This window comes from Drosophila takahashii, chromosome 2L (assembly GCF_030179915.1).
Source record: "Drosophila takahashii strain IR98-3 E-12201 chromosome 2L, DtakHiC1v2, whole genome shotgun sequence".
NCBI lineage: Eukaryota > Metazoa > Arthropoda > Insecta > Diptera > Drosophilidae > Drosophila > Drosophila takahashii.
The window spans coordinates 15502103-15527249 of record NC_091678.1 but is presented as its reverse complement, the minus strand read 5'-3'; the positions used below and the strand labels follow the sequence as shown (position 1 = coordinate 15527249).

Sequence of the window (25147 nt, the reverse complement as noted above, 5' to 3'; positions counted from 1 at the left end):
CCGAATTGCTAATTTCTTGATGAGCATACAAGACTTGTTTTTCCTCTCACACCGAAAAACATGAGGATGAACCGTGTATGAGTCAGTGTGTGTGTGGTGAGGGAAATATGTATGTGAGATATGCCAGTGACTGACAGAGTATAATTTGCAAATTTTGCTTCTAGGTGGAAGAGCCACGTCGGCGGGTTAAAGGGCAAAACTCACCCAGTGCGTCGATCGTGCGGCGTCGAGGGGGGCGTGCAGGGCGAGTTGGCCTCACTCAAGGAATGACCCAGGGAGGCGCATTGGCGCTTCTTTACCGCTTGCAGCAGGTTCAGGGTGGACCTGCTGAGGCTCGGCTTAATTGTCTGCAACGAAAGTACGCTCTACATGTGGTGACCTGAAAACTAGAGCATTAAACTTACACTGAAACAGGGACCGCGCAGCTCGCGCAAATCGATGCTGCGAAAGAGATCGCAAAGGACTAGGTCCTCAACAGAGGGGCAGACACCGCTAGGCGGCTCAAAGATTAGACCTAATATTTCCAGAATCTGCAAAGAAGATTTCAAAGTCTAAGTAAAATTCTTCGCTGGCATCCCGTCACAAGATCTTGTCAATTTGTAACACTAGGATGTTAGCAAATATACTATACATTACTTTTTTTCTTGTCTGAAAAATAAAATAAAAATAAAATAATAAAATACAAATTATAATGCCAATGTGCTACTAAACAATTAGTATATAGGAAAACCCTTTCTAGCAGACTGTAGCTTCTACTGACCTGGCCAATTTGTGGGTAGTGCTGCAGCTCCATCTCGAGCACCCGCATGGACGGCTTGGGGGTGTTCAGCTCCTGGCCCGTGCACATTTCGTAGAGCAGGTGGCCGAAGCAGACGATGTCCACGTTCTCGATCTCGGTGACCGATCGGGACCACATGACGGCGTTGATGCGCGAACTGAGGCCCAGGAGGCCGTTCTCCAGGCCCGACAACCTGATGGTCGGAAATATAAAGGGAATAAATGTCACGGAAAATGCATAATTAAATGGCCTATGTCCCCATCCCTTTTGTTTTCGGTCTTAATTATGCAACGCTGTCGATGGCGGCCTCTGCCCATATATATTGATGGTTAACACGTGGAAATGGCGGCCACAAAGTGCCTACTTTTATGGATTTATGTGCGAGCGAGAGGGGGCTGATATCGTCTGCCATCCCTTTCCCCGCTTGCGATGTGCCTTTATGACAAAGAGCGTATGTCAGACCTGATATGACAATATTATGGCACTACACAGTGTTGTATGTATATTGCGGATTGGCCGGGGCTTTCGGTTCGAGGGTCCTGCCAGCGATTCTCGGTATTCATTAGAGCGGAATATTGCTGACTAGTTGGAAAAGGTTTCCCAAATTGGCTGACAATAGATGTTCTGAAGATGCTAGTTTCCGTGGTAGTATAGTTTATTGGTTTTCGTTGTTTTATGAAAATTACTTTTACTTTTATAGGTTATGGTTCAAAGCTAACAGATATTTTATTTTTAAAAATGTTTAGTTTGTTTACTTTAAGAGACTCAATAATTGATTCCTACTAACCGTAAGTGATTGCAACTCCCCTGTAATTAAAGACTTGAGTCTGAAATAAATCCCTGTCTAATTGCTTGATGTTTTTATTGCTGTGATTTAACCCTGATAGCCTGTAGCCTCCACATCTATCTATCTATCTTTATTACCATTGAAAGCAGTTGCAGATTCTTATTCCAATCCCACTTGAGCAAGTATTTTTCTTTCCACTCCGTCAATCAGCTTTTCAGCTTACAATCTCTATTTTCCTGCTCCTTTGCTCCCTGGTCTTTTAACTGCTCTGTGGCCCTATCGATGACTGTACATATGTATAAGCAATTTATATGAAAATCAGCTTTTCAATGCACACAGCGATACCCTGGCGACGAAGGCAACAAAATTGGGTCATGCACTTGGCGCAAACTTGAATGGCAAAAAATCCGCACTTTAATCGACTTTCACCTATAGGAATTTCTCGCATGCACACGGCCCCCCCAACCCCCTTCTATTTTGCCCCATCCCCGAGCTGCAGTATAAGCAACTTTTTGTGCCGACCATTTATTTTTAAAATGGCAAAAAGCTAAAGCTTTATTTTTGTTACACCCATTCGATGTTTGCCAGTGGGTGGTGGAGGTAGGTGGCGTGGGGTGGGGGAGGTGCTTTACGCGTTGTCGCACAACAGTTACATGGATCACAGAGGGGCGTCGAGGGCTCCCCAAAACAGGGACATGCATTTAAAGTGCCCTGAAATGGGCAGCGATGCTGGGGAATGGCTTTTAATTTGCCATTTCGGGCTGAATTCATTTTTCGCTTCTATTTCGGTGAATTTTGCATGACTGGGGGTATTTCGATTTCAAATATTTTCAGCCATTATTGAATTAGTTCACAGTTGAGTGGAGCGCCAATCGGCGATGGTCTCACCTGGCGGCCCCGTTCTGCAGGATGACATTGCCGCTGTGCAGGTGACCGTGAAGCGGAAAGCCGCGCTCCTTCAGGAAGAGCAGTGCCTCCAGGATCTGTCGCCCCAGGCGCTGCACCTGGCTCACCGGTAAGCCATTTGGCTTACGCGTGTACTTCCTGGCCCACGGCTCATTCCACTGTGCCTGAAAGGAGAAAAATGATTAATTAACTTTAAGTGGGGCAAAAAAATAGAGAATGTGGTCAATAGTTTTCATTTGGTCAAAGTTTTTTTTTGTTATAAAAAATGTTTTTTTAGGAATATTAGTCTAAACAAAAAATTTATCATGAGTAATTTCTAAAATAAATAAATTATTTTTTTAATGATGAAAATTTAAAAAGCATTTATTTAAATTATATTTCTTTTTAAATTCCTTCGTTTTACCCACCTTATAAATGAGATCTTTGAGGCTGCCCCGCGAGTTAAAGGGCGTCACCAGGCAGGCGTAGTTATACGAGGTGTTCCGCAAGAAGCCCAGATCCAGAACGGGATATATGTACGGATGGTGCAGCGAGCCCAGGAGCTCCATGAGTATTTCCCTCGCACTTTCGTTTGGCGGGAGATCCTCGAAGGCCACGCAGTCGGGGGGCAGAGGTAGCAGGGTCAGCAGACGATCAGTGCGGACCTATATACGTTGAAAATATATTTATCTCCAAATTTAAGAAGAAAATCAAGTGAAAGGTCTTACCGAAGCATCTGTGACCAGAAACCAGTTCTTGCCATGCCTCGAACCGATCTCATCCAGGTGGGCGATCACTTCGTAGCGCCCATTGGCCCCCTGAATCCATTCCTGAGTGGCATTCAGGGCCTTTTCCCTCTGAGCCCGCTCCCGGGGACTTCGCTCCACGATCCCATTGCCACTGTCGAGGGCGGAGTACTGATACTTGATGTTGGGCCTGAAACAGGTCAGAGGGTTAGTTCTCAGGCCTATCGATATACTGCAGATATAGAATTATTAGAGAGCATACTTTGATCAAGATTGGCTAACTAAGGAAACTTGTTTGTATAGTACAGCTAAAACTATAACTAATTATGATATGGCTATCTCGAAAATGTCTTGACACATCCATCACATCACACTCATTTGGACAGGTCTTATTTACAACGTCAAACAGGAATGGGCGTTTAACATAAATTTTCCCACAATTTGCATAAGCGACCGCACTTGAACAACAGCAAACATATTTTAAATTCGTCCTTCCATTTCAATTATGTGGTTTCATGTTGAATAATTTATTTACAGAGATTTATTTACTTGCTCATCAGGAGGCATGTTGGCGAGAATTTCAGGACAATCAGCGCTTAACATTCCAATGGTTTACAACTGATGGGATTTTCTTGCAAGATTAAAGTGAAATATAATATGGGCTTTAATCATCTACACTGTTGACCTTTAAACATTTATATATTGTTTCTTGTATTTTTAAATATTTTCTAAAATCATATGGTGGGAAAAAAGCTTCTAATATTCTTAAATAAATAACTAGAGAATTTATCTTCTCCAATCTATTACATAAAATAACTCTCTAAAATATACGACTGAAGACGAAGGTTAGGAGATAGACTTATAAATTCACAAATTTGTTTTGTCTCCATGTCTTTATAAAATATTTAAACCTATCGTCTTATCTAACTGACCACAAAACAGTATCCTGGAGCCCGCCCAAAAAAAAAAACCATTGACATCTACAGGGCACGAGACAATTGCTGCTGAAATGTTAGACAAAAAACGGGAGGCACAAAATAATTTGGACAGCACAACAATTTTTTGTTGGCCAGCTTTGGAGGTGCCGCAGGACGAAGGAATTTGCAACTCAATGAGGACGGAAAACAAAAGGAAGGGCCAGAGGAAGAGGAAGTAACTGCCTGCACAATGGCGCAGCGGAAACGGAAGCAAGAGTTTATCATTTCATTTCGGTTTCGTTTTTTATTTTTGGGAAACAATTTATTTTTTTTGTTTATTTGTTGCAAGTGAAGAGTTGTACAAAGAGAAGAGTGCAGAAAAGCAACTGAAAATGGAAACGTTGTTAAACGAAATAAAAGAACGAAGAAAAGCTAAACAAACTGCACTCACTTGGAGGCTTAAACGAGAATGAGATAGTAAGAAGAGACAAAATAACAAAGGCAGAAAAAGTAAAAAAAAGTTGGTAGAAAGTAGAGAAAGGACGGGGCTCATAAACAAACACTTACGGGCCACTCAATCAAAACAGAGCGAAGGTTAAGCACATCCTCGGGTTAAGTTTAGCATGTGTTTGAAAATTTAATAAGGCACAAAACGAAAAGCAGTAGAAAGTGGAGAGTAGAGGGCAGCGGAGGGACAAAAAGAGAGTGAAAGTGTGTTCGTGTGTGGCATAAAATGTTGGCCAAGAGGCTTCTTTCTCTTCCTCTCACCCCATTTCACTTTCATTGCGTCACAAGAACTTTCAGAAACGGAATGAAAACACACAGGCACACAGAAAAAAAATATATATACTATTTTTTAATATTTTTAGAGATATTCTAAAGTCTTTGTGGTAGCATTGTGACTTTAAAAAAATCGTAATTTAATTAATTTCATGAAGGCAAGTTACTTTAAATATTTTCCTCAGTGTACTCATGTGTGTGCTAGCTAGACCAGAACAACCAAAAGCTGGGAAAACTCTTTGCCCATTGCCTGTCTCTTTAGGCGCATGGCTTGCGCTTTTGGCCAACGGTGCGTATGTGAAATATTTCTCATTTCCCTGCTGTTCAAAAAAGACCTTGACTCCGATTGCAGCTTTAACGGGTTTTAGTATCCAACTGTGTGTGTTTGTTTGTTGACTTAAGCTAATTTTTGTTGCACAGCGGAGAGGTGACTTTCCTTCGTTTATCCTCTTGATGATATTGCAGCTTAAATATTTGCCAAACACTCGACACACTTGTTGTTTGTCAACTCTGGAAAGTGGGCGGTAAAGCGAAGGGATAAATGCTACGAAAAACCGAGGGGAACGCTCAAGATAGCAGATTTGAGCATTCAGATGAAGTGAAGAAATAAATTGGATTTTCCTGGCAGACTTTTCAGCCAAAAACAGTTTTAATACATTTCAGTAAAAACACCAAATACGTTCAGGTAATTTTAATGGTGTATTCACCGTTGAAATAAACCTTAAATATTTGAGCAATTATTCTTTAACTATATTTCTTAAATCAGAAAATAAAAAACCTAATAATCTGGAAAGAAAAAAACCTTAAATATTTGAGCAATTATCCTTTAACTACACTTCTTAAATCAGAAAAGAAAAAACCGAATAATATGAAAAGAAGACAACTGTGTTATTATTTTAAACTTTAAATTAACTCAGAGTATTCCAATTTTGCAATGAATATTTTTAAGATAGTCGAAAACAAAGGTCTTTTATTTACATTTCAAACTATACACGATTTTTAATAAATTTTCAATTAAAATTCGTTATATTACAAAACAAGCATCTCCTCCGAAGCAAATGAAAGCCCAGAGAGTCAGCACAAAGGAGCAAAACCAATACCCGTAAATAAGAAATGCTAATTAAAAATAAAGCCCTTTTAAGAACCAGGGCAGACACTTCGCTTTTGCCATTTTTTAAAATAAATAGCAACCTTTGCGACTGATGAAAGCAAGTGAACCGCACGGTTCCAGGGCCAAACCTACCTATCTGCCAGATGTAAAGATATAGATACCTAGGGCCAGGAGATAGCAACTCGATTGGGGCGGCATTGAAGTTGCTCCAAAATGTTCGGATGCCGCGCGTAATTAACGTGCTCGTGTGTGAAATTTTTTATTGCATACTTTGCGGCACTCACACATGCATATTCACCTGCTCGTTAGGGGCACACACACACACAGATCCTCGCGTTCTCATCGACAGACACTTACATACACGAACAGATGCTCACGCTCGCTTGCACATTCATCATACGCCTCAGCACGTAGAATTGCGGGGAGGGTGGGGGCGAGGGGATGGGCCCCTCACACACACACACACAGTCGAATCAATTTTTCGCCCTTTTCAAGCAAACTTTTGCCGAGTTGATAATTTAATTTGCAATTTTTGTTCGGTGTGCCTGGGCATCTAATTTGAGGAATTTTCACCTTGGCAAACTTTCACCTGCCTTTGGAACAAAGAAAAAACCAGGGACTGAGGGAAAATGCATTCTATCATCGCGCTTAATGCTTTGACTTTGGCACTGCCTTTGGCTTTTCATTTGAAATGAGAAAACTTTCCAAATAAAGTTGGGCAAAATGTCTGTTTAATGTTAACAGAAGGTAGTGGGTATATTTTTTCTCCTTTACAAAAATCATTGCCCACAAAAGCTTTCAAGTTAATTATTTTTTGTGGCCGCCTTTCAAACCTCTTGAAAACATTAGACACTTCAGATGTTTTTCCACGGCATTACTGGTGTTATCTCTATGTATATAATTGTGCATGTGTGGTACATCAAAAATAAATTCGAATAAAATGAATTGTTGGGTGATTTCTTTTCTCTACGTGTGGCAAACATTAAAAGCATTTCAGATTTTATTTCTATTCATTTTTGGCATGCAAAGTGCTGTAGAGCTGGAACAGAACAGAATAAATCAACTAAAACGAAAACCAAAACGGAAAACAAATTCGGCAAGCAAAAGAAAAACTTGGCATTGAAATCTGTACACTATTGAGGCTCGGATGCTGAATTTCAAGTGTAAGTACAAGCTAAATACGAAATAGATTAGTTTAGTTTAGTATAGAGTAGAGTAGTAAATGCAACCTTGTTGTCAGTACTGAATCTATGGTATCTCTACTTCCGGTTTCCGCTGGCATCGACTTGCTAAAGAAGAGCCTAGCTAGATTGTCTAACCTCGCGCTAACCAGCGGCGATTTCTCCGAGTGCTCGGATAGATCTGAGTTATCTTGCTCCGAGCTCGCCGACCGATTGCTGCAAATAGAAGGGTACACAATGGTGGTTGCGGTGGGTGTTTTTCGGTTGGTTTGGTTTGGTTTGGTGGGTTTTTGGCAAAAAAGAATGTACGAAAGAAATACAGCGATAAGTGTGTGTTCTCTTCTTATCTCTCGGCTTTTGTCAAAGAAGCTTCACGGAATGGAACCAAAAAAGTGTAACGAACTAAATCATAACTCGAGGAACCTGTGCACTGTGCTAGTTTTTGCTTGCTAAATTGCAAAATTGCACATTGCAAAAGTCCTATGTACACACACCCGTACATGGGCGTATATATAGTCATGTCGGGCCGATCGGGTACTCACCTACTGTAGATCTGGCGGCGATTGGCTGCTGTCAGGGCCGAGACATCGAACTCGATGGCCGAGTTGGAGCGTTTCAGGCCGTTCGCCTTGTGCAGCTTCTTCATAATGTTCCTCACTTTCCTATCGCGTTCGATATTGGTTATCGGTTATCGGTTGCATTTCAAATTGAGAGACAAACACAGAAAGCATTTTTCCATTTGAGAGGTCGAAAAGCATTTGCTTGGCATTCAGATCATTCTTTTAGAATTAAAAATGTTGCTAACTTGTCTTTTAAAAATTAATGGTTTCATAAAATCTTTAAGATAATGTCATACAAATATTTTAAGATTTGGAAAAACTTTTAAAAAATTTATGTCTACTAAAAAAAAGTCTGCGTAAAACTAAAAAAATTTAGCAAGGTTATAATGCGAAACCTCTTCTCAAATATAAAACAAAATTATAACTTATATGACGTATTTTTTAAGTTTGTAAAATTATTAGAGTATTGTCGAAATATTGGTGATTTATATGCTGAAAGCTTTTCAAGGACTCCCCCGCTTTAAGTTCCCTAACCTTCGGGACCTCGGAGCACTCACTTTTCGGGCACGGGTGGTCGGACGAAGGGATCGTGTCCTGTGACGGCACTGTTCCGATTGTCGATCCGCTGCTGCTGCGCGGCCTTGTTGAACTTGAACATGGTGAAGGACTTCTTGGCGCTGGCCACCTCACACACGCGAACGATGATTTTGCGGCTGCTCTTGAAGACCGTGTTCAGGGTCTTGTAGACCAGGATCGAGACGGACTTGGGGGCCTGCGGATTGTGGCTGGGCTGCTGCGTTAGAGGAGTGGGCAGAGACTGCTGCTGCTTCAGTTGATGCACTGGAGCATGCGGCGCGGTCGACGCCGATGATTGTGATCGGGTGATGACTTTGCCTTCCCTCTGGATATTATCCCGATGGCACTGATCCCGCTGATCCCGGTGGCAGCTGATGATGAGCTCCGGCTCCGGATGCGGCGATGCCGGCTGGTTGATCTCGCTGCAAGTGTCCTGTGGTGTTTGCAAGTGTTTGTTTGGTGGGGGAGTTTCGAACAAAAGTTGAGTGGCCACGGAGAAATGGAAAGAAATATGCGGTAGAACGATTTAAAATTTGATCAATCCGGAAACGCGGACTTTGCACAGCAACGAAATGAAAAGAGAAAAAACACAAGAACGGACAGAAGCGCTTCGTGGAAAGTAAAATGGGGAAATCATAAGCTATATAAGCAACTTCTATCACCCCGGCAGTTGCACTTGCTCAACAATCGTTCAAGGAGTGTAAAATAACTTGGATTTAATTATTGCTGGAAAAGACAATCACAAAAGCATTTTGATAACGAACTTTGCCAAGTCCTTTGTTTTTCTGTTAATGTGTTCTTTGTGAAACGGAAGGAAAGGATAATCAAATGAAGGGTAAAGCATGCTTTAGGGCATAGGCCAATTTGTCAATTCAACTAAACTAATTTACAGCCAATTTGTATAAAAGCGTAATCTAATTTTAGGAAATTTGCATAAAAGAATTGCGTGGAACTCAAAGGAATAATTTAACAAATTTCAGCGTGTCTTGAGTGTAGATACTTTAGCAGCCAATTGAAGTTTGGAAAATCATAATTCGTTTGCTTGTGTAAAGTTGTGGATTTTTTTAGCTTTGCTCTGGTGATTTGATTTGCTCTCAATTTGCTGGCTAATTTGCTTCGCTCGATAACTTGACTTGCTGATGCAACGAAAGCAAATTTACCTACCGACTGCGATCTCTTAGGCAAACTTCGCTACAGTCCAAAAAGGCAAGACACCTAAATGCAGGGTTCGATGTTTACAGAAATTTAGTTTTCAATTCGATTGTTACGTTTTGCAAGGGTGAATGGTGGGAATTCGGTGGGAGAACAGCATTTAATGAATAGCGATGGGAGCGAAATCAACTTGACCCCGTTCGATTCCAATATGCAGACTTATATCTACATAATTTAATTGATTTCCCCGTTTCAATTGGACAATCGTTTAATTTTTTGTTTGCGTTTGATGGTGATTATTCTAGGTTTAATTGGATTTCGCCGGATACACACAGTAAACATTTTGAAAAACAGAAAAAAGCCTTTGGTAATTATATTTTTCTTTTAAATTAATAAATATTTCCATTTATTTGTAAGAAATTAATGATTTTTAAAAATTATACCCCAGGTCTCCCTACAAAATAAAGGGCAGATAATTAATTGGCATTACCTTTTTACCCTTGTTTAATTACGAAATAAATAAAGAGGCCAATTAGGTAACAATAAAGTGTCCATCATTTCCTGACATTTCTCAAATTTTCAACTCAATTAATTGTGGCAAAAAATGAAACAAATTTCACTCTTTCAATTACGGGGCTCTACTGTTTTTCAAGTGTCCGCTTTGTTTTAGCCAGAGCAGCAATTAAAACATCTGACGCAGACACTATAGATCCGATTTCAATTTCAGATACCGTCGCACTTCACTCACTATTGTGGCTGCTGTTTTGTTAATTAAAAAGCACACGCCCCTTCGACATGCAAAACTTTTGAAGTTATTTTACCGAAAGCAAAGCGTTGCAGTTCAACGAATGTCCTTCACACGCTGAAAAGTAAGCCACAGCAGCAATAAAAGCCACCACTTCTACGCCGGCAGTAGCGGCGGCAAAACAATGGAAAGGACTTTAATAGACGCTTAAATAAATCATACGCCCCGTGTGTCGCGCCTTTTTCCCCTCAAGTGCCGCATTCGTTTCGTGTGTGTGCACTGCGTGACATTGAGCTTTGTATGGAACGTGAGTACTATGTAGTACGAGTACCTGGTATGTTTGAAGCAGCCCCATTTTTTGCACGTGTTTCCCGCACTCTACCGCCACCCCCGCGGCGGCCTATTTGTCTAATTGTCTAATTCTAATTTTAAATTGTGTTTTCTGCATGCATTGTGGGCCGATTTAATCGTATTTGTTCTTGCCCTGTGCGAACAACCCCTCCTCGGGCCATTTATCTAATCAGGGACAGCACACAAATGCTCAAAGTTCGTTTCTGCCTTTTACTTTCAAGACACTTTATTGATTTTCCTTTTGGGAGCGCTGTAAGTGGTTCGTTTTATTTTCTTTTGGCTTTCAGGTGTGCACTAGCGAAGCCCCTTTCCCTTTTCCACCTGTCTGGGTGTCAAATTCGTATTCATATTCACAATCACGATATGTGAGTTGAGTTCTGGCTTATCCCTCACTTTGATTATTGCATTATCCTGTCCGTCACTGGCTTGTTCATTGCAAATTAAATTGTCAATTTCGGTAAATGGCAGTAAGAAACGCGATGAAGGCAAAGGAAGGGGCCACAAATGGAAACAGATATCATTAATCAATAGGGGGCTCAGTTCGATGTTTCAGACATTAATTCTCGGCACTTTAATTGAATCGCCTTTGGAAAGAGCTTAGTTTCAAGAAATTACTCACGCTAGGAGTTAAAAATAACTGACAAATGTTTCATGCCCTTAGGCAATTACTAATTATTTTTTTGGGTATTATGCGGGCTTTCAAAACAAAATGATTAAGACGTTGGGGGAAACTTCCGCGAGAAAAATTAACTTCTGCGCAATTTAGTTGGTTTTACTAGGAATGTTTGTATATTTATTTATTATTTTTTGTTAACTTTTTGATTAATTAACCACAATAAGCACAATTATTTAAACAAAATGAGAAAAAATGCTAGGAATGGAATCGCTTTTGTTACGTCAACTATATTTTTTAATAAATGTCTGTATCATCTTATATTTTCACTTCCACCTTTATTTTCCGTTTCCAGCTTGATTAATCTATCTACAAGTCCCCTTCATTTGCTGCACAGAACAAGACCATAATTTTCGTCATTACATGCCACCCAAGCTCATTTAATCTGCCACGAAAATTGCAGAGACCAGAATAGAATTGCACATTAAAAGTTATGATGATGGAGATGATGAGCGGAGTGGCACCTGCTTTCGACGATTGAAGGCTTCTCCGCCCTAGAACAGCACTTTCCACGACCTCTTCGGCTTCATTATGGTTGCACTCATTGTTGATTGGGTCAGACAAATTTTAATAAATTTTTAAATAGTTTCGGGACGTCACAAAGTTGGCAAAGAGTTGACGGCCGCGTGCCATGTAATGGATTAGAATTTTTGGGGAGCACCGAAATTAACTTTTCAAAGTTTACAACAAGTTCTGAAAGTTCTATGTAGTTCACTCGCTGACGCGACGAAATTTTAGGCGAACTTGGTTGAATATTTAAGCCATGAAAACGTGGCCAACACGGTGCTCGGGTCGTCCGTTAATGAAGGTGCGATTCGAATATCGTTTCGCTTGGGGCAGAAAGTATGAATTTTCTTCATTCCAGTCGGACTGAGGTGTGTTTTTTGTCCATATATACTTGGATACCGATGTGTGTATATGCGTCGGTGTAAGTTGGTACTACCACCGATTGTGGGTGAGTGGCTTAGAGTGTTTGCGTGTCCATATCGCTTCATGTTTGTGGTCGTATTTGCGGCTGACTCGTCGCTCTCGCCCTTTCATTCGCTCCCCTGCCGACCGACTGTCTGTCTCGCTTGTGACCGTGCGTTCTCCCCTTCTAACTGGATTATAAAAATTGATTTTTAATTTTTATGACAATTTCCAACTGACTCATGGCAAGCGTCGTCCGCCTGGCCCGCTCGGCATTCGCCAAGAATTTTCCTCGTCTATGGAATGAATTCCATTCTTGTTTGCTCTTCCTCGGCCAACCGAACGGGCCAGCCCCAACCATCGAATCCCAGTTGAACTTGGCATGCCAGTTTGTTTTTCTTGACAATGGGCTAACAATGTATGGATAATTTACCGTGGGGCCAGCGATAAGGATGGAATTACCGGCCCAAGAAGGGCAAGGTCAAGCTAGCAGGTTTTTGGCTGGGAGTATTTAATGGTTAATTGTTTCTGTAATGCTATTGTAATTTACTGCGGCTAAGGGATAGGGAAATTACAGTTAAGTTTAGTAGCCAAGGGACTCTTTTGATGAAAATGCATTTTCTATACAGAAAATAAAAAAACTTTCTAAGCTAACGGACATTTTTTATATATCTATAATTTTTTTATATAACTTTTTTTAACTTACGTATTTAGAAATCAAATTTATAAAATATTTCAATATTTTACTAATGTACCATATTAATAAAATAACTACTGCACTAGCCATTATTTTAAATTAAATTTCGTTTTTATAAAGTGTTAAAATGGTCATTTTGGTTTTATGAAAACCTTTTATATTTTCACATTTTAATCATAATTTTAGGTGTCCCATAATTTTAATCAAAACGAATCGTGAGTCTTTTGTTTATTTTATTTTCAAAGTTGAATTTATATTTTATTGAAAATTTATAGTTGCCACCAAATGTTTCCTGAACCCATTAACTTTTTATTAGCCTTGCTTAACTGGTCATTTCCCACTGTGCCATGTCCGCCATTAAAATTGTGTGTGGTGTGTGTTTGAGGCAAATAGTCGTGATGTTGCCCACTTCGTGACACATTAATCATGACCCGCTCAACGACTGTTTACCTTCGCTCTGACCAGCTCCACCACCCGCACCTCACAGCCACCCACATCCACTCCCTCTTCCACTTTCCATTACTCCCGGGACATTCGGTTGTATGCAAATATTACAGTTTGTTTGTTTGCGGGTTTGCCTTTGATCGCTCCATATGGAAATTGGAAAACTTTTTACGCGCCGGCCTCGCGTGAAGCCAACATGAAAATAGAGGAGAAGCGAAATGGAAATGGAAAATGAAAATGGAAGCCGTTCGGCGCGGTCAGTTGTCCTTATAGTGCGTGTCCTTTAATATGAATTTATATCTTACAGTCTGACATCTACAAGTCCAAGTTCTATAAAAATGTTCTGGTACTTTCTAGCCAAGGCTTCCAAATTGTAGCGAATTTTTCCTAACCACTAAAATATATTTATTAATTCTATGTTTGAGTCAAATAAGTTTTTTTTCTGTATTATTCTGGTATTACGATATATTTCATTGATTTTTAAACGGTTAAAAAAACGGAATACAATTTTTTAAAAACTTCTTTACAAAACTGAATTCTGAATTTATTTTGGTATTGGGCAGTTTGATTTATTTAAGTTCTACTGTATATTTATAGCATGTATTTTTCACTGTCTGTCCGGACGAAGTGGCGCCAAGAGTCGTAATGGATCCTGGAGTGGGAATGGAAACGGGAAGGGGGTGAGGAGACCCACTGGTCACCGCCCTCTAAAAAGCCGAAAGTCAACTGCGTCATTGTTGGGGAGAACGGCCAGGCCCCAGCCCCAAATTCGACCATTTTCCGAGGGGGCAGGGCGGAGATAAAGGGCCCCGGGCCTGGCCAGGCCCATTTCCAGTGACCTTGCATCATTAACTTAATTGCTCAAACAGTCGTCGGTCCGTCCAATTGCCGGGCTGAATTATTCAGTTGTTCTGCTCGGCCAACTGGCAATTTTGCGTCTTTGCTAATGTCACCACAAGCTCATAGAGGACGAGCTGTCTCTCTCTGTTCTATTCGGCGCTGCACTGGAAAAGCCACCCGACAGTTCAGTTTAGCTTTTCCGCAGGGGCTGGTGAAAATCCCCACGTGCATTCGCTGTGGTCGTTGGCCCGTTCACGTTGTCTCCGCTTTTCCGAGGGGCCTCACGTGTAGCGGGGCTTAGTCCCCTCCTCAATTTAAGATTTTTTACGAAAAAACAAATGCAGAGATACAGAGCGAAAACCAGGCCCAAACCATTTTTGCCGGACTAATTGGATTGAAGAGTTTTCCGGCTGCGCTTTTGTCAACGCATATTGCAGAATACATTTTCATATTCATGTTTTTCAGAATACACAACGGGTACAGCCTGGTGAATTGTTAAATACATACCTGCATCGTCTTATCCAGTATGAAATGACAACAATTCCACCCAATATCAAACCACCTAAGGCACACCAAAAAAGGGTCTGAAAGAGATAGAAAAATAACATTTTATAATATTACTGCAGTGTAATATTAATAGATAATTTATAACTATTATTTAGTAGCTGCAATTTATAGATTTAAGGAAAGCACTATATAACCAATGAAATCAATCAACAGCCTTGTTTATTTCCTTAAGTACACATTTTTTCAAGTCCTTAAAATTCCTTGAAAAATATTTATATCGTCTTAAGCAAAACGTCCATTTTAATTAATTGTATAATTAGGCGCCTCATCAAAACTCATTATTTAATATTTGTTCCTATATCAAACCTTTTCTTTTCCTTTTAATTCTGTGCTAAACCAAACTTATTTTCTTTCAGCTGCTTAATCAAATGATTTTACAAATTTAAATATTTAATAATATCCTTTTTTCCTAAAAATAATAAATTATTTCTTATCAGCTGACCTTTCAATAATCGTTTCTCATCGTTGGCAAAAAGGTCTTTGCCCCACCGCCAAAACATTCCCAATTTGGCTTTTCCTTAAGTAAAGTTCGTCGAACAACTTGACATCTTTGTAAAAGGTTCATTAGATTTTCCGACCCACTTTTCAATCTTTTTCTTACCGGACAAGGCCACGCCCTCTTGGACTTTGTTGTATTTCTGTTTTCACGCTTTATGGGAGCAGCCTGCGGAGGTTACAAACCATTGGCGAGAATAATCTTTTTAATTTTATGGACAGACGGACAAGTCAGACCCAGATTCCGAATCAGATTCGGAGGCGGATCATCAATTTTGCAGCCAGAAATGTCAATTGCAGTTGGCATTTCGGGTCAGAGCGGAGGCCAAAGAATGTCAATTCAGACACGAGTCGATAGAAATCAGATTGTGTGTGCGGGAATCTGTCGTTTCATTGGGGCATGGGGTCACGAATGATTTATTGAGCAAAATGTCTGGATAGATCATGAAAGATGCATCGCCAGGAAGCGGGGAAGTTACCTTGGAATGCTGTGAGAAAGATATCACTTTATTATTTGACCAATTTAATGAAGTGCCTTAGATTGAGCTTTAACTCTTTGAAGTATTAAGATAGGTGGATAGATTTAGTTTTTAGTACGAAATAGTTTCCCTATCGAATGCTCTCCGCTTTAACCCTTTCAAGATGGGAAAAATACAAATTGAAAGGACAGGCGTTCATTTTCCGGCAATTCGCCATTTTCCAAACAATTTGGGGGCAATAAAATTCTATTGCCAGGACACACACTCGAAGGCGGCTTTTGTCTCCGGCTTTTGGGCTCATCCTGCCACCAAAGGAACTTCCTGCCAGCCTGGCATCCTGCCAATTGAGAGACAATGCCACATCAGCCTTTCCACCATTTCACTCAGCATTTGTGGCCACTTCACTCCGCCTAACTATTTTTTGGCAACGACTTTAGCGCTTTGGCCTGCCATTTTTATGCCTCGATAATTGCAACCGCAAGGAGTTGTCAAGTCGTGAAAATTATAATAAACTAAACGAAAGTTCAAGGTCCACTCCGAAGGCATACTTACAATCCAGTAGTGCGTTTCAGTTTGTCTGCTTGGATTCAATTGCATCGCACGTTCCTTTCATCTAAGAGCACGTCACAGTTGGTTTGCTGCAATGGGAAATCGGAGATTGGGTTAGCTTAAAACTCGAGAGAACAAAGTATCAACATGGTAAGTTGAGCCGGAGCTGCGGGGCGGAAATATTGTTTGCATACTCGTATCTCAAAGTTTTCTTTCTCGGAGTTAGTTTCCAAAGCGGATTTGGTTAGGGAAGATGTCAGGCAAAATATCAGTTACCGAGAACCGCCACAAAATATAAGTTAAAGCAAGTAATATTTAAATTATTGCATATATTTTCGATAACCAAAGCTTCTTAAAGTAAGATAGATAGAACAATAAATGAAGTAAACTTTTGTGTGTTTACTTTCCCAGACTTTCCACCCTTCCTCCTCGTTGATTCCTGGCCATCGACCATTTGCCCAAAATCCAGTTCCTGTAATTACACATTTATTGATTTGTCTTTGCCCCTAATATAATTGCCAAAATAGCAAACACTGCCGACCATTGAGTGAGCTCAGCTGAGCCAACAGCGAAGGCGATTAGCTCTGCTCATCGAATTTTAAGAGCACTTTGTCCAGATTGGTTTGGTGGGAGGAGGGGCTAAGTGGAGGTGGCGGATGTCCTGGCAAGGTTCCGACCCTCAGCGAAGCTCATTGCGTTTGATTTACGAGGACTTGTTCAATGGAGCGTTCTCAATATTTTAGTGACTGCCGCCTCCGCAATTATCATCTTCAATGGTCCGAATGTCAGGAGGATGAAGAAATATCTTGGGCCTAAATGCTATGGCAAACTGTTGCGTTCTCCGCTTTTCCCTCGGGAATTGTCAGTCATGTTCTCCATCGGCACGCGTCTGAACTTTGAACTTTTCTGGGAAAACAAATGTTGGCCCAAAATACACTTTTATGGACATGTGGCGAATGTTTGACATTAATTAAAGTGCCAGAAATTAAGACAAACGTTGAGAGAAAATTCGTACTAACTTCTGCACTTAACTAGAAGTTAGAAAGAAAACTTAAAAGCAAAAACTTTTTGCAATTATTTAGTGCACTTAATTTTTTACCATTGATTTGCCTTCCATTTTAATTTGTAGTAAGAACCAAACACAATTTAAAAAATATTTTATAGCGAATTATTTTCAAAAACTTTATAATAATCTCCAACAAATTACGCTTTCCGTTGAATTTGAAAAATGTATTTTAAAGAGAATTTCGTCTTTAATGCTTTAATTCCTAAATCGAAAAACAAGTAAGCCTTGATACCTCAAACGAAGTCCGAGAAAAACAAAATTCGAAGTTAAGGCCAGTGAAATCCACGCTTCCAATTCAATATTGAACTTAGAATATATATCCCAACCTCAAACACGCCCCTTCATTCAATATATCCACCTCCCTTTCCATTTGACCTGATTTACCGATTCTCTATATTTCCTGTTCAAAAAAATATGCAAATTTTCCCAACTGACTCTTCAAGTGTAATCAATGCTTTTTTTTGCCTTGGCAAGGCTCTGGTGGCCTGGAATTTGCATAGTGCCACTTGCGTGCATTGCATAAATGGATTTTTCACTCTCCAAAAACCGAAAATGGCAAAATTATGCAGAAATAGGAAAAGGAATGTAGTGTAGACGGGTAAAAGGTTAAGGGAAACATTGATTTCAAGTGTAATGCGTATAAATGTTCGTCAGTTAAAATAGCAGTTTCTGTTTCAAATTGATAAAAAGAAATACCTTTAGTACTTTAAGTTACGTATGTAAATAAATAACAAAATAATTGGGAACAAAATCAAATTGTTTTAAAAATTGTTAAAAAGTAATCATGCCTTCAGAAATTTTTAAAGACTGTATTCCTTTGTTTGGTTTTTAAGTTTGTAACTTTACAAAATAAATTTTATTTGAAATAAATTTTATAAAATAAAATTTATTTGTAATTCATCCTCAATTTTTCACATACCTAAATTTCTTTATGATATTTATTTTCAATATTAGGAAATTAGCAATTATTTATTCATGAGCCGCAAATATGGTAATCAGTATTGATGACAAACGATCAAGGACTGCTGGCCAACACTCGCTTTTTATTCCCCAGACTCTGATGTCGTTTTTATGCCGCACATGAATGCTGTCAACGTCCCATCAACAAACACATCGTCAAACACAACCACGCCCCCTCCCCCTGCCCCACTGAAATCCAAATGTGTTCGCATATGTTATGAAATTAACGAGTTTACTTTGTGCTGGCAGCATTATAAACAGGCAAACAAAAATGGCCTAATAAAATTGTCAATAATGCGACAGCCACACGCGGTGCGGAAATCAAATGAGGGTTAGGAAACTGCGGAGAGGGCTGCGATAAACGCTGACAACGGAGACATTACTCATACGCAACGTGTGCACGCTTCGACTGGAAATCAAGTGCAGCTGACCAAAAATCAGTGTCACTTTCAGCGGGTTCATTTATCATCGCTTTGCCTTGGCAGCAGACAAGGATAGTGGGCACGGGGCTAGGAGAGGAGGTCCCAGGTCCTAGGTCCTGGGGCAGCTGTCATGTTGAGCCAGTCAACGTGATTTGTCTCGACGCCAGTCAAATCAAGTTTTTCCTAGGAGTCGTGCCCTTTCGGTGGATATGCACGGAGAGAAACCATGTTTTTGATATACAAGATATTCCTGTAATTTGGTTTTACTAATAGCATTTTATGAATTTCTTAAACTGTGAAACAAAATATTTAGTTTATTTCGTAAAAAAAAGGTTTTTTTTCGGTTTTTTTTTTCCTTGCAAAATATTTTTATTTTCCTTTAGTTTGCAGTATTTTTTCTCTGTGCATTACAAACCGCACCCATTTCTCGAGGGGTGGATGTGATGGTAAAATATGGTGCCAAGTGAAAACTTTCAAGGCCCCACGCACACAGTTCCTCATTGTTGCGTGTAAACTCATAATTTGGCGGCACGGTGAAAGTTTCGCTTAGGATTCGTTGTCGCTCAATTTGATGCGTGCAAATGGGCGGTAAGCGTGGGGCGTGGCACTCCCGGCTATTATGATTATCGCTTGCGAAAACCTTAATTAGAAGGTCATTGGCGAACAGCGAGAAGTGTTCGTTAATAATATTAATTAAGCCATTACGTTCTACTTCCATTCGGTTTGGTTGAGTGTCAATGGAATGGCATTAGCCCAACTTAATTGAAACAAAATTTAATGATCTTGGAAGGGGCAATTAAGGGCACTTAGACTTAAGAGTACACATTAGTGGAATATTTTTTGTATTTTTATAATGCGAACTCAACTTAATAACATTAATTCTTATTTATGAATATTTTTACAAGTGATCAATATTATTTTTGGAATTTTCTGGGATTGTGATATGGTGTTAAATTGACTGCATATACTCTTAGAAAGAAAGTGCTCAAGTATGTATAACTTTTTGTGGCATTTTATTGAACGTTTAAATGCAGCTCAGATGTGGTGCGAACTGCTTCCCTAACATTTAGTTCTCTCGCATTAGCCATTTCTTTCGGCCCATCTCTCGCATTTTCCCATTTCCGCAGATCAACCGAACGGCAATGGCAATGGTAATGGCCAAGAAAAGCGGCCAAATGGCAGGAAAGGCCAACAAAAGCGGGGAAAACTAGATAATGTGGCTAGAAAATAAACAAATCTCGCCATGGGCCTCTCTATCGTTGGTCAGTTCCGCACAACTCGGCGTAGAAAATGGACGCCGGCTATTCGCCCCGAAAAGTACGTGCGAAATTATCTTTACTTTCTTTCTTTTATGGGTGTTCGAGTGTATTTGTGTGTATTTATGCTTTCGCCAAATTAAATTGGGCCAAAACGCAATTATAGAAAGTGAAACTCGAGCGAATTGCAATGCAATCAAATGCGAATTCAAATCAATAAAATTGATTGTGGGCCAGAGGGCCACAAAAAGCGGCAGGGAAATATCCAATGGCGAGTTGGGAAAAAGCTTTGCCCGACAAGCGTCGACTGTGACTTTTGTTTTGGGGAGGATTGTAAGATTGACCACCCTCTGGAAATGAGTTTTTAATGTTCCACCGACGTGGTTATGACAAAAAAGAGACCATAACCACCATCTGCGGATGCCAATTCGACGTACTTCGTGGCCATGTTCGACCTTTCCTTTTCCACCTTTCGCTCCCCCAACCTCGGACCGGATGTAATAAAAGCGAACGAAGACGGACATGCAACGGAAGTGCAGAAACACCCTCCGCAGCCAACTACCCACTACCCACCAGACGGGCTGCCTCGTAAATTCGGATGGTTTCTGTTATTTACGGTCTGTTTGATTGCACAACAATGTGTTTATGTGGAAGGTGACATTTGTAATTGCCAAGGAAGCGAGGAAGTCGACCCCGACGACATTCGCACAAAGCCATAATAGTAATAGTAAAAGTAGTTGGACGTTGCAGGTGAAGGGACCAACCATAAATCGCGATTGCTATCTAAAGAAATGTTTTTAAGAATATGTGTATTGCTTAAAGGTCACCAGTCAAGTTTAGGAACTAAATCTAAAAATAATAATAAACTAAAAGTAGGACTAATTTCTGTTCAAATTTATAATTATCAACCATTTTTTTTCGAATCAGGTACCTATAATTAAAATAACCAATTAATTTAATTTATTTTTTTTAATTTGGTTTTGTAATGCACTCTGCAAATACACCAAATAATAATAAATCCTAAATAGCTCATTATAAAAATCATAAATTCCGATTTATTTATCTAGTTTTAGCCACTAACAAATATTTCCATGCGCAAATTGCATCTTTAAATTAAACTCGGCGATTTAATTCAATTTTCGCAGTCCACTAAATTTTATTGGAATTATTTATTTCCGTTTTCGATTTCATTCCACGGCTGCCAAAAATAAATATTATTCATATGCGAAATCCGGCAACCGCAGGCAATGCTCTGGCAAACGAAACTGAGCAAACAAAAGTGTTGATCGAATTTATTTTTATTAAAATGTTATCCCAGCAGACACCCACCCACAAACCAAAGGAAATGTTTCTCTGAGTCCTGGCAGTTGCTCGCTGGCTGCCACGTCCTTGTTGACGTTTTGTTTGTTTTTTCCTCGCTGTCGTCTTCGTCCTTTTATTTTTTTACGCCAAGTAAAATTGAATTCAGCTGAAATCTCTTTGAGTTCCTCACACGTTTTTATTATTTCACGGAACAAACAGAAATCCCTACCACCCTCCCGAAAGTTCTATCCCTCGCCTTCTGTTATTTTCTGTCAAAATTGAAAAGTTCCTTGTGGCAATGCCGCCATAAAAAGCAAGAAATAAGTTCATAGTGCCAAGAAGGATATCAGCGATGTTGTGGCTCTGTTTTCCCGGCTGTCGTCTCGCATTTTGGAAAATGTTTTGCATGCGAATGTTTTCCAAGGACACTTTTTTTTCTTTCGCCGTCCTCACACCCCTAAACATTCCAGCCCTGACACACATTTTAGCGGAGAAAAACGGAAGTGCCACCAAAACGCTGAAACGGTTTCGGTTTCACTGCCTACCGGTAAAGAGATTAATTAACCGATTCCGGCTGCCAGTTGGCACATTTCCTTCTTCTCTCGCAGTTAATTAGCGCACACTCTTGGCCTGGGCGGCCTGCCATTTCCCATGGAAATCATCGCATAAAGTGCTGACGTCATTGACATATGCCCGAGGTCCTAGATGGCAAAGGAATCCCACCAACCATGCCGCAGACAATGCCTCAATTAATTCCCATAATGGTCGAAAACCGCAGCAGCATTCGTCCAACAATGTCAGTCGGGAGATGTTGACAGTTGTCACTTGTCTTTTGTTTCCGCGGCAATCAGTCGAACAAATTGCTCTGGAGCCCAGCGAAGAATTATAACTGGCTATGGGATAATTGTTAGCCTTCTGCTGACGGCTAACTGATGAGATGGAAATGGGCTCGAATTAACGTCTGAGCTGGTTCAAATTAAGAGTCAGATTTGACGTCTGACAAAGGAAATTAAGTCCTTTATTTTTACAAAAAGAATAAAAACCCTTTTATGAGTAATCCTTCAAACGGATTTTTGGGCAAATTTAAAGCGCTTTAAGAAATTTCACACTTTCTTTTTAAATTTAAAGATGAATATGAATGCTAGGAAACTTAATTCTCTTAACTTATTAGTTCCATTTACCAGTATTTTATTTTTGTCAATTACTTTTACTTGACTGCGGTTAAAATCAATTTAAAGGACTCGAAGCTCTATGCGTGAATCATTTCACAATACCCTAACGTGCACAATACCCTACAGGCAGAGAAAATATAAATAAAATTCCAATTCGACAAATTTATAATTATGTTTTTTTTTTGTATGATCTTAAACAAAAAAGAAATATTTGCTGTTATCTATAGATTTAAACTAGTTAATTAATCTAAATACTATTTTAAAATTAGGCTATGTTCAAAAAACAATACATTTTTTTTTAAGTTTTGGTTTTTTTGATGAAATAGTATTTTGGTAACACAGCTTAAAAAATTCGATTGTTCTTCCAGTCAAATTTATTCAAATGATTATATAATTTTATTTTAGTTTAATTTTAAATCCAATTTACGGAAGATAAAAGCCCCTGATTTACAATCACATTGATTTGTTTGTCGTTTTTGGCTGTGCAAGTGATTTGCGTGCCCGAAACGTATCCAATTAATAAGGAGTCCAGCCAGGCGCACACACGCAGATACACGCCTGTGAATAAATGATTAATGATGGGTCCTGGCTGGGTCCCTGTCCCTTCTATTGGCAAACGATGCGCAAAGGACCGTTTACGGTGGACTCACGACTGCTGTCCACGCTGCTTTTGCATAATTAAATTATACTCAATTGCTCCACCATTTTCCGACATCTTCCACATTACTCTTTGTCTAGCTGGGTGGCTGTCACTCATTTTGGTCGCTTGGCTTGTCCGCAGGATTTATCCGGGTCTCTGGTACTTTACCTATATTTTGGTGATTTTTTTTCTTTTCCGGCTATTAATTTTCAATAACAACAGCTGAGAGTGGTTTGGGATTTCGCAATAAGTCAATGAAGAGAAGTCGATTATTTTTGTTGCCAATCTGAGAATTTAAGACAACTGCGGGAAATCCTTAGGGAGTGTGAATCATCGTCGAGTGACTTAAGCCCCTTGAAAATCTGCTACGAAATTCCATTCAAGCATATTGATATAGTTTCGATTTGCCGACTGAGTAAATTCCTCATTCACAGCCGATTAAACAGTTGAGTTCATGCATTTGAAATGCATCCAAAATGTCTCCGTTCGGATCTTCCTGAATGGCTCAATTAAAGTACAGTAGGTTCTAGCTTCAAGGAAATATAATAGAGAATATGCTAAAAGTTCAGGTAAGCCAGAACCACCTGCTAGTCTCCTGACGTTCAGGGCTAATTCCGGTCCTCTTTCACTCGGCTAACTTGAGGATTATGCAAATGGACGTGCTCTCTAGTTGACTTGAGTCCTACCCAAGCTGTGTCCCAGTTTCCATTATCTCTGTTGGATAAGTAATTATGCCAGAAATTACAATAAACTTGCATTCGCACACAAATTCATTTGCATATCCCCACTGGGCGGGTCTTTGGACATAACATGCGACCACAATACGACATTTGCTTATTGAGACTGCTCTTCGGGGGCTCCCCTTTTACACTGAGAAAAAAGCAAATTAAATTTCCAAGAACTTTTTTAACATTTTTACTAATAACGAACGAAATAAGACTAATAGTTTTTTTCAAGCCTAGAATCTTTGAGGAAGTCGAATAATAAAATATTTTTTTCCTGTGTATAACCTGCATAAGTTTGGGGGAAGGTGAATAGACTGGTGCATGCTAAACTGCGGTTTGTGGTCCATATCATATCGTACCTGAAAAAGCGACTCACAAGCGAAAGCCCCCTTAGGCATTTGCTTTGTGTGAGATATCCTGCCTCCTTTGTCTGGCACTTTCCCCGTTTTCTTTGTGATGCCACTAAAGAGTGGGTGCAATCCCATCCAAAAGAGCTATGTATCCTCTGAGAACTGGCCCCGAACTGCTGACCGATTTAATTATGATTGCCGGCCTGCGAATCCGGGTTAAGCCGAAAACAAATGACAAACGTTGGCTGACCGAAGGAGGCCAAGAAAGCAGAGCAGCCAGTGGGCAGGGAAGGATACTAGCCGAAAAGGAAACCGCAATAGCCATTTGAGTCCATTAGCTGTTAAGCCAATGACAGGACAACATGGCCGGGAACAACAAAAGCAGCAAAAACTGCGACAGGAACAGCAGCCGCACATCGTAATAATGTCGTCAAAGTGCGGCTCACCTGCTAAACTCAGCCGTTTCCACAAGCGCTACACTGAGACCAAATTAAAAGTATAAAGTGCATATATCTAAAATTAAAGAAAATAATTTTGTAAACTTAAAACTATTTATTGATATTTTCTTTTCCAACAAAACCGGAATTTAAACAAATTTAAATGGTGTTTCTGTATTTTAAAAATAAAATACAAATTTAGGAACTGCTGAAAAACATATTTTTTACATTAATTAAAACCGAAAACCCAGGACTTAGATCCTTATATAAAAAGTTACACCCTTTCAACCAATTTACGGAATGGTTTTCAAATTATTTTTGGTTGTGCACTTGGTTTTTCTGCCCCCCACAGGTTTTCAGCCTGAAAAGTTGCCACCTGCAGCGGCGACTGTTGAAAGCTTTATGCTGAGGTTTTCCCTTTCCCCCCGCCACCCCGTATTTTTCTTTTTTTGTTTTGCTGCATGGGGTAAAGTAGGACAAAGAGGACTCTCACCCCTGGAAAGTTAACCTGGTCAGCTAATGAATAAATGAAACTGTCCCCGAGCAAAAACGAAAAGCGGAGCGAGCGGACCGGAAATGCGCATTTCGAATGCGA

At 39.9% G+C, this 25147-nt stretch overlaps 1 protein-coding gene across 7 annotated transcripts in view; it reads right to left on the bottom strand.

Moving 5' to 3' along the window:
• Slob (Slowpoke binding protein) overlaps nt 1–25147 on the bottom strand; it is a 37673-nt gene that overhangs the window by 7452 nt on the left and 5074 nt on the right. For 2 of the 7 annotated variants that reach the window (XM_070214771.1, XM_070214787.1), the window contains exons 2-9: nt 16226–16311; nt 14640–14716; nt 3179–3386; nt 2879–3115; nt 2454–2635; nt 761–971; nt 405–530; nt 205–347 (exon numbers count right to left, since the gene is read on the bottom strand). In XM_070214771.1, coding sequence (XP_070070872.1) covers nt 205–347; nt 405–530; nt 761–971; nt 2454–2635; nt 2879–3115; nt 3179–3386; nt 14640–14716; nt 16226–16270 — 1229 coding nt within the window. In that variant the 5' untranslated portion in view covers nt 16271–16311. Of the gene's footprint in view, nt 1–204; nt 348–404; nt 531–760; nt 972–2453; nt 2636–2878; nt 3116–3178; nt 3387–7233; nt 7402–7727; nt 7848–8302; nt 8755–14639; nt 14717–16225; nt 16312–25147 lie in introns of those variants that run through there. The other 5 variants (XM_070214764.1, XM_070214768.1, XM_070214769.1 and 2 more) reach the window with 5 other exon arrangements.